This window comes from Gavialis gangeticus, unplaced genomic scaffold (genome assembly GCF_001723915.1).
Source record: "Gavialis gangeticus isolate Ggan-Ray unplaced genomic scaffold, GavGan_comp1, whole genome shotgun sequence".
Lineage (NCBI taxonomy): Eukaryota > Metazoa > Chordata > Crocodylia > Gavialidae > Gavialis > Gavialis gangeticus.
In genome coordinates this window covers 139,600,997-139,611,434 of record NW_017729024.1, presented here as the reverse complement: position 1 = coordinate 139,611,434, position 10,438 = coordinate 139,600,997, and the positions used below count along the sequence as shown (strand labels likewise).

General features: G+C 37.8%; 1 protein-coding gene across 1 annotated transcript in view; it reads left to right on the top strand.

Annotated features, from left to right (window-relative positions):
• The window catches only part of ZSWIM6 (zinc finger SWIM-type containing 6), a 100,395-nt gene that overhangs the window by 1,151 nt on the left and 88,806 nt on the right, over positions 1-10,438 (top strand). Inside the window, exon 2 of the mRNA XM_019517815.1 lies at positions 296-652. Within this exon, the coding sequence (XP_019373360.1) occupies positions 331-652 (322 nt within the window). The 5' untranslated portion in view covers positions 296-330. The remainder of the gene's footprint in view (positions 1-295; positions 653-10,438) is intronic.

Below are 10,438 nucleotides of genomic sequence, written 5' to 3'. Positions count from 1 at the left end.
CCAAAAAAAACCCCAAAACAAAACAAAACAACAGCAACCAAAAAACCAGCCCCCAAAACAGAAACCATGTTTAGGGGGTGATCCATCAGTAAGTTCTCTTGTGTGTGAAAAGTGTATTTAGAAAACAATTGACAAGTGTTTAGCTTGACTCTGTAGCCATGGAATCTAGTTCTCTATAAAGGTTCATGGCATTCCTTAAAACCAGATTGCTTTTTCTCCATTTTTAAAGAAAAGTATGTGGCAGTGATATTACTGTAGTATTTTACAGAATAATATATGTTGTTTTCTTGCACAGGTTTCCACTTGAGTGGCACAGTGACAGAACCTGCAATGCAATCGGAGCCAGAAACTGTTTGCAATGTAGCTATCAGCTTTGATCGTTGCAAGATTACCTCAGTGACCTGTAGCTGTGGAAACAAGGACATATTTTACTGTGCCCACGTTGTGGCACTCTCTTTATATCGGATCCGCAAGCCAGATCAGGTCAAACTGCATCTTCCCATTTCAGAGACACTCTTTCAAATGAACAGAGACCAACTACAAAAGTTTGTACAGTATTTGATCACAGTGCACCATACAGAAGTTTTGCCAACTGCTCAGAAATTAGCAGATGAAATTCTTTCTCAGAATTCAGAAATCAATCAAGTTCATGGTAAGTTTGACAACTGCTTTTTCTTGTCTTTATGGTTTCTTTATTTTTACTTTTTAAGACTGTATTCAGAGGGCATCTGGCATATGATTCTATTGAGACATTAAACAAATTCTTCTTGTTTGCAAGGAAAATATCCCTTAAGGAATGAGTGATCTGTATTGCAATCTTATATTGTTTAATTAATGTAACACTTGTGTTTTCTTAGAGAAAAAACAAATTTCCATTCTGTGTTTTGCAGTCATCTTGTTCAGACTACCGGTTTTGCAGTTAACTTATTAAACGTATTTTGACTTCTGCAATCTTTGTACTTTTTCTCAGTGGTAGCTTTTATTTTGATGACTGTTAAAAAAAAAATTAAAAACAAATAGTAGACAATAATTACTGCTGCTCATTACTTAAGATTAAGTCTTCTACTACTTTTTACTTGTGCTTTGGAGTGGAAGAAACAAATGGCAAGGATACTGTATGAGACCAGTTAACAAATGTTCCAGTATAACCTTTGCAGTAACTTAAGTCCAGATTGGGAAGTGAGAATGGGTTGTTTGATGCTTTTTCACTTAAACATCTTTCTTCTTTTGTTAACCTGTTAAGGACTTTCCATATAGTTAATGGGCATGACCATGTAGCTTGAAATCTAGACATTCAAGGACAGGAATGTTAGGGGAAGGGAAAGGGAAACAGACAAACTATATATATGCAGCTCAACTTAATTTATGATTGCTTAATGTAAATGGACCCTTTTAGATAGACCAGAGTATGCAGGTGAGCTCACATGCACGATAGCACAGAGGGTTCATCCACTGTAACCTATCAAGAATTCTTTAGAAAACAGGGCTCCTTATATTACAAAACAACTCCTTTTCCGCATGCCCAAATCATTTACAAAACTATTAAAAGGTTAATAGTTACCAAGTCCCTCCCTTTCCCCTTGCCAAGTTAAAACAAGTGTGTTTCTTTTAAAGAAAGGAATTTCTGATGTACAGCAAATAGAATCTTTTGGGCTGCAGACAACTCCACTAACAGCCTTTGTAAATGATCTTTAGCCACATTCTTAAAATTTGGTAGCCTTTTCTTTGAGAACAGTTTAACAAAAACTATTGACAAATTGTTCTAAACCATGGGTGTCAAACTCATTTAGCCCCATGGCTGAATTTGGGACCGTGAGGCTCTTCACTAGGTGGACTGGGACTGAGAGGCACCTTGCAGACCAGATCCAGACCTGTGAGTGCCAGCCATGTTAAAACCAGCCAAAGCAAATCCACGATTTTGGCAGCAGAGCAAGCAACATCAGCATCATCTGCTGCAGCTCCCTGTGGTGCTGTGTTGGCTCATTGAGCTGTGGGGGTTAATGTCGCTGCTGGTCGCCCTGCCATCAAAATTCTGGTCTGTGCCATGGGCCAGATAACATGGCTTTGCCCATACGTTTGACACCCCTGTTCCAAACTGTTAGATCAGTTGTTTTTGAGTACTGGTCAATGCTAGATAAATACAAGCATAGTGTTTACACTGCTTTAGGCACCTATGGCAGAAAACCCATTCAGATTTGATCATAGCATGGAATGTTCTTGAAGTATCATTGTATTTCTTAGTCATAATAGGAGTGCACCTTTTTTTTCCCCCATCCTCTTCTCACTCTGCTGTGTCGTTCAAATTTTTTTTCCTGCTTCCTGGACAAGATAAACCCTGCACAACAGGATTTCCATGCAAGGAAAGAAGTACTTATTGCTTAGAAGGGGTACTCCAACTAAAGATATGGATTCTCATGCCTGGAATAACATGCAAGATCAGGACATCAATCCCCTTGCCTTGGGGTTATCTGGAGTTCCTGAATTTCTTCTGATATATATACTTTTAATTCTGGTTCTCATCCAGAGGTTAAACCAGTCCTTTTTTGGTGGTCATTCTTGAGGTCCATGCTTTTGAACACCTTTTTGACCATAATGCTGATGCATGTATGAGCCCTGTTTAGCATAGATGCAGTACTTTTGTGACTGTCTTTCAGAAAGCATGAATTGGATAATTGTTTGTCTGCTCCATCTCATGCAGAAATTGGTGAAATTTATTTAGTGGGTGAGGATGCTAGGGAACCTAGCAGAATGATTTGTGTCTGTATCATCAGCATATAATTGAGGTGACAAATGGCTCTGCCTTCTTCCCTGAACCCAAGTGATGCAATGTCTGTGCTTTCCCACTTCCTGTCAGTCCAGGCAAAACTAAGATGTGGCAGGTTAGAGAAAGAAAGAGTAGTACAGTATAGATGCCACTCATTCCCCTGCTTTATTTAAGGTGCGGTGGTAGGTAGGGGTTTTCCATCCTTTATTGCAGTAGTTCTCAAACTTTTTTTCTACCAGGACCCATTTGTAAACATCAATGGCCAGTCCCAACCCAGTGCCCTGCACTCCTGACCCTCTGACCTCCACCCCCAGGTCCCAGTCCCCTTGTGTGGGGCATGGGAGGGGCCCAAAGCAGCCCCTGGCAGGCTGGAATTCTGCCAGCCCTCAAGGGAAAAGCCATGGTTTCCCATGTTTTTTCTCCTTTAAAGGAGAATCTGTTTTTAAAGTTTGTTCGTGACCCTTTTGATAGATTCTTGCAACCCACTTTTAGGTCACAACCCATGGGTTGAGAAACCTTGCTTTATTGTACACACAGATGTGCTTTGGGATGATTGGACCAACTGAATTTCAGGTGGCATTGGTAGCCAACAGCATTTCTTCATTCTGTTTGGCAAGATTTTCTGTGACTTTTGTTTTTCTGATGTGAACATACAATTGCTACAATTGTTTGAGTCCTTCATGACCTCAAAATTGGACTGCTTTGGTGCCCCGTAAGTCATATTCAGGGTATGATCTTATGTGTTGAGGCAACTCTAGATAGTTTACCAACATACTAAAATGTGTATTAGCATCTTATTTAGCTTCAAAGTGCATTCAAGGTGTTGATCCTGACTTACAAAGCTGAATGTGGTTTGAGTCTTGGCTAGATCAGACTGTCTCCCTCTTTCTCAGTGTCATGACAAAGAGCTAGTTGAGCTGAAATGTAACTGTTCAGTTCTCAGGTGTTCATGCTAGTCAGTTCTCAGCTCTGAAACTAGTTATCTTCTATTATGAAACAACAAGTATGACTTTAGGCCATAGTGTAAAACTCATCTACTTCCTTGAGTATTTGATTGAGAATTCGGAAGGTAACTGAGTTTCCATGGTTGGGAGGGATTAAGTAATTTAATGAAAATCAGTATTAATAAATTACTAATATGGCATATGTCCAAGAGTCGTGAGGATATTGTAATTTAAAAATGAAAGTGAAAACTAAGAATGAGGGTCTCTTAATCTATATGGTAAGCTGTCTGATCATTGTCATGCTACGCTAACTTAGATGCAAAAGCATCTTTTCATAATGCTAAACCTAGATGCAACAAAACAACTATTGTCTTTTATTCTAGGAGTAACTCTAATTGCACTAATGATAAACTAATACTTTTCACTTGTTTTTATTTTAAAGACTTTCTTAACTAAGATAAACATTTAACATTTGACAAAATTATTTATTATTACAACTGAAAGAACAGACGTCTTTTCCCACCACTGTGAATCCAAAACAAAAACAACTACTCCTCTATTTGCAGTATGTCTACTCTCTGTAGTTGTGTTTTTTAAAAATGATTGATTTTTTTCTGAACTTTTTCAGTACTGGGTTACTTGGAGTATGTATGCAATGTACACTGGCATCTTTAGTTTTGTTCAAACTGGTAGTGTTTTGTTCAACTGGTAGTGCTGCCAGGGACCCCCAGTCAGGATCTGTTTATTGTTGTGTTACTTACTGGGTAAACAGGTGTGAAAGAACTGTTTAATATAATATTCTGTAATCTAATTTCAAGACAAGATGCAAAAAAATTGAATCAACAATCAAAGGAAATGGAGGGAAGGTGAAGGTAACAGGAATTACATAGATCAGTTTGCACTTCTACTTGGCTTCAAATGCTCTGTCTAACTAGACTTTTATTATGGCATCTGTCACTAGTATTGGAGCAACTACCCATTCTGAGGTAGTTTAATTAAAAGCTACAAATGAGTGATGTGATTGCTGAGAGAGTGTTAAACATCAGTTGACGTGATTCTCATAGGCAGCTCTGTAGACATGTCCCTTGGGTTTGAAAGCAACAGATTCTGTGAACTGAACTGGGGAGGGCATTGCATGCATATGGCTTGCCATGAAACAAATTTCATGAAGGAGCTTTTGCTAAGGCAGATAATAGGGTAGTAAAAGCTGGCATCATTGATAGAGGGGAGGCCAAAGAGTCCAGTGTGCCAAGATTTAAAAAAAAAAAAAGGGGGGGGGTAAGTAGCAAGGGGGAGACATGTGAAGGCCCTTGCAAGCCAGGACAAGATTTAACTTGATTTGGTGTTGAAGTGGAATTGGTAGGAGAAATCAAAGAAATGAGTGTGATGTGGTCAGATTACTAGCCAGGAAGGTGATCTTGGTATCAGCACTTTGAATGAATTTAACGGGCAGAACAGTGTTAGAGGGAAGTAGGCCTCAGTAGCGAAGACCAGGAATATAGGGACAAGACTCCTAGGAATATGAGGGAAATGTTAATGTCCAGAAATGTTAAGAGGGAGAAGACAGCAATACTTGGGTGTTGCTTTGTATGCTTCTGTAGGGAACAGGTATCAGTTTTAAAGGGGGACATGTATGCTGACAAATAGATCACCTGAGCACAGAAACATGGTCAGTACCAGAGTGTGAGACCTCTGGGGCTTCTCAAGGTTGTGCTTTTCTTTCCTTTTGTTCAGTACTGCCCTAATCCCAATGCTGGTTAGGGAGCATTGTGCTATTCTGAGGTACAGACATTTAAAAAACAAAACAAAAACAAGTCTGTGCAAGAGGCAGAATAGGTATATTGTTGATATATAGTGCTAATGCAACCTGAACTGCCAATGTTTTTTCTTGCTGGTTTAGCTTATTCCAGACAGTCACCTACCCTTCCTCCAAGCAATATAAGCTATACTGACAAACATGCAGTTTTGCCAGTACAGTTACATTTCTAGTAAGGATTTTGGCTGGTAAAGCTGTGTTGGTCATGAATCTTGTCGCAAACCGCCTGAAAAAAGTTTGTAGGATACAGACTGGTCATGGTTGTATAACACAACATCAAGTGTTGGCCCATACACAAAAATTATGTTCCTCTTCAAGGGAATGGATCTCCCGGTTCATTGAATAACAGCAAAATAAAATTATAGGGCTATTGGTTTTTGGAAGACTTGAGTGGTTATTTGCTAGAAAAAAATAAGTACTTCCCACTCTTGAATAAGCACAATTGACATGTCATTGTTACTTTCATAGTCTGATCTATTTGGAAAATTGCATATGGCTTATCTAATTTCTCCTGTAATGTCTAATTGGACATATGGTGTATTTCACTTGCTGTCATAAACCATGTAGTGACAGTCTTTCTAACCCAATTAATATAAGCCCAAGAGTTCTGAAGCAGCTCAAGATTACATGTTTTTGATAGTGTTTTCAATTTCAACAAACAAGGTTATCAGAACAGGTGACTGGAGAGTATTTAATGCTTCTGTATTTTAAGGCTCTAGGAATGAATTGGAGATTTAAACCAGTATGGCTTATCTGGACATGGTAAATTTAGTTGAAATCAAGCCATACATTTCTGGGATTTAATCCTAATGATTTGTACTATGGAAAATGTATGTATTACTAATATACTAGCATTCTTTGAATGTATAGAGCAGTGGAGGGGAGAATCAGTTAACATAACTTCCCTTCTCAGGTTTTTCACAGCAAGAGGTTATGATAAGAGCTAAATCAGTGGGTGGTGGGCAAAGTATTGCCATGGACTAGAAATTTAGTAAAGAAAGAAAGAAGGTATAGAAATAAATGGTCCATTTCCAATACTGCGGGGGGGGCGATGTTAAGAGGTGTTTCACTGCCCCTCCCCCATCCTGAAATGTTTTGTATTAGAATTAATGCATATTTTTAATGGAATTGATGGTGGGGGGGGGAAGGGGAAGCAATGAGTTGGCAAAAACTGACAATGACATTTATTTAGGTTAATCAGAACTGGATTAGGCTTGAGTAACTTCTGAAGCCTAACCAAGGTTAGGTGCATGCGCAACCGAGTAATGGATGAAATTCAGTGTTGATTAATACAGAGTGCTGCATGTTAGTGGGCAAACTTAAATTAGTTTTTAATTTACAGGCTTCTAAATTAGCAGAATTGACTCCGAAAAGACCTGGACATCAGTTTGGACATTGCCATGAACAGCTCTGTTCATTTGAGTATTGTGCTAAAGTACATAAGAAGTGGCATGCTGTAAGGGATACAGATGAATTACCCTCTCATTGTATTAATCTGTGGTTGGCCACTTGTGTAGAATACTGTATTTGGGGCTGGGTTACCACATCTCAAAAGATATAGTGTTGCTGTTCTATTAGATGGGGAGCATAAGAATAAGGGTGCATTTTAATTAAATTGAAAGGTTTATGATTCAGAACTGATGAAAGGAGATATATTTACACATCACTCATAATTAGACTGGAATGCATTGCTGTGGAGTGTGCCTGATTTAGGAAGATCTGGGAGTGCCAAAAATCTGAGGAAAATTCAAAGAGCATGTTAACTGCTCTATAGCAAGTTTATCCGGTTATTGTAAATATAGAGTTTTGGAAGATCTGGTGAATAACTTATGCTTCTAGGTTTATTCTGTAAAAAATAGGTTTAAGATGAAGCTTAATCTAGATCTGCCTAATGTGAGGTTTCTTGCATCTTCTGAAATTTCTGTTATCTGTTCATTCTGTTATGAATAGAGATGGGCTGCAGTATAGCCATGAAGCTGTGCGCTGTTCAGCGGGCACTGTGCGCTACCCAAAGATCAGAAGTTTACTGAAAAGATTTATCGGCAAGTTTGAAGTATTTGGGGGATTTAAAGCATAGTATCATTATGAATTATTAATTTAATAATCTGTGTTGGTTTATATAATTCAAATGGTGTTTTGAAAGTAATTTAAACTACACCAAGGTTATAAAAGTTAATTACCACACTCTTATGAGTCAATAAGTACGCAGCATCCCTGCACTTGGGCCAGTATAATACTGATTAACACAAGCTTTTTATGTGCAGTTTTCTTTCAACATCTTCCTCTCCTCATCTCCCTGTCTCCTTCCCCTCTGGCTTTCCCCTCTGAAGCAGAGATCAGATGATACTTAATGAGATTTAACATTTACAGTTTACTTTATATATTTTTTCTAAATATAATTGTATGAATGGAGAGCCAGGTATGAAGATTGCTTTTAATAAATGATTTGCAAAGGTTTTCCTCAAGATTAGAAAAGCTGTTATAATTTGGATAAGGGGAGGAGAGAAGGTATACATTTTAAAAATCTGCCTAGTACATATATTTCAATCAAATATAGCAGTTAGTTGTTCCCAAGTAGTCTGCACTGTTGGCTTCCTTTTTTTCCTTTTCTAGTATCTAAATATCTCAATCATTTGTAAATATAACTTGAAAAGTAAGTCAGAGCTTCATGTTTTATTGAAATATTATTATTCTTTTGGGTTGAAGTTTTCCCCCACTTAACCCACATTCAAGGTGGAATTTAATATAAAAGGTGTAGGCAAAACAGTAATATGAAAAAAAAACCCATCTTTTACAGTATATGTTTTTTAGAAATCTATAACCATTTTAGGTGCTGTTTCTGCCTGGAACTTGAAAATAGGTTTATTTTTAATAGGTAATTTGTCCTGGGCTTAATGCTCCCTTGAGAGAAGCATCTTTTTTTGAAAGTTAGTTCCTTAAGTGACATTGCATTTCCATTTTCAAAAACTGTTAATGTCTTTCTGCTTTGATTAGGAAAATTGCTGAAAATTAGAATGCTTATACAATATGACACATTCTTGTCCATATCTTATACTGAACATGAAGGGTATTTGTAATGCAGTCAGTAATCTGATAGATAACCTAAGGAAGCCCGAGGTATGGAGAGAATTAATATGGGAGTGTCTATAAGCTGACACCATTTAATTACAGGTTTTTATATTTCATATAATTACATGGTGCTTTTCACTTTCAAAATTCAAACATGAACTAATTAGTCATCACAGTACCCCTATGAAACATGTAAGTTAATATTTATCCCCAATTTACAAAGAGGGAAAAGGAGTTGGTGTTTGTACTGCAATTAAATTAAGAAATTTTTGTGGGTTTTTCTAATTTTATTTGTTACTCAGTGGACAAAGGAAGTGGCACTCAATTTAATTTTGAATAGTACCAGTTGTGAAAGGCCAAGAAAAAATACTTGTTTTATGGATAAAGAGAGTATGGCGTGGGTAGTGGCAGTTCAGACTTTCCAAAATGGCATTGCCACTGTGCCCTACGCCTAACTGAGAAGGACTTCTAATAGTGAAAAGATGCATTAGACTAGGGGAGTTCGCCATCTTGCTATGGACAGCCCTGTACAGTGGGGGCTGGCGAGTCTCAAATTCTGCAGCAGGCCATGCCTCTTTCTGATGGTTACCCCCAACTTTGATAGCTGGGTGGGCCAGATGGGTAGTTCCACAGGTTGTTTGACACCGTTAGGTTAGACTTACTCAGATGCTGATCCTGAGGGTCACTGGTTAAGACTAAAAACTGCATCTACAGGGACATCCACTTGTCTGACAGATACTAAAATAAACAAATTTTCTTATGTAGTTTTGTTTCTAAAGAAATAAATCTGAACATACTGAGCATAGCATATAACAGCTTGTTTTCTGAGTGGAGCACCCCCACATTGGAGGAAAGCTCTATGAGCCATGTCCGTGATTGTGGACTTTTAACTGCTGCCTTTTTTGGCCTACATTATTAGAATACATGGTAGCTCTCTTACCCTGCTGCCAAGAATGGGTCTGGTGTCTCAGTGCCATGGGGAAAACTGTTTCAGAGGCTGTTGGAAATACCAGAATAGCAAGACTAGTTGTGTTGGTATGGTCCTGCATTGACCCGATGTCACTGTTCAAATGATGAAAGGTTGTTATTGAAGAATCAGCAATAGCCATGTTGAAAATCAGTCTTGTAATACAGGCTGACCAATATGTTTTTGATTAAAAAAAACAAAAACAAAAGAAACCCCAAAAACTTACAGAAAGAATCTTTATTTCCCTAAATACAGAGGCTTAGGTCGATGGATCTTTTTCTGCTGCTAAATGTAAACAAGTATCTACAAATTAAAAATAAAGCTTTTTGGGTAATAGCATGTTCAATCTAAAATAAAGACAGACTTTTTTTAGAAGTATTTTAAAAATAGCTAATTATTTCACAGGTCATGTATGTTTTGAAGCAATGAAATATTTAAACGTTTATTTGCAAAGTGACACTACAGAGTTGGGTTAGTGTAACAGCTGTGCTGCCTGTTCTGCCTGATTTCCCTTTTTATCTAGTTTTCTGCAACTGAAGACCTATAGACATGTGTTACATGTAGCTGACTGAATTTGTAACTCCATTTTAAAGTTAAGAATAAGGAGAGAAGTCAAGTAAAGAAGATACTCATTTGTTTGTTTTCATTATATCTTGGGCTCAGTTTCTTTTCAGAGAAGCTGCATATTTGTATAGCTTCCCGTGGAAGTCAGCAGGAGTTGGATACAGATATTTGGGGCATTCCTTTCTTTCTCTCTCCTTTTTCCTTGAAAAAAAAAAATTGTCAGTCATAAGATCTCAAATGGAAGATGGTGAGAACCTCCCTGATCTCTCAGGGGCTGGTTTCCTTATCTACTGGCAGCTGAATACAAGATACCT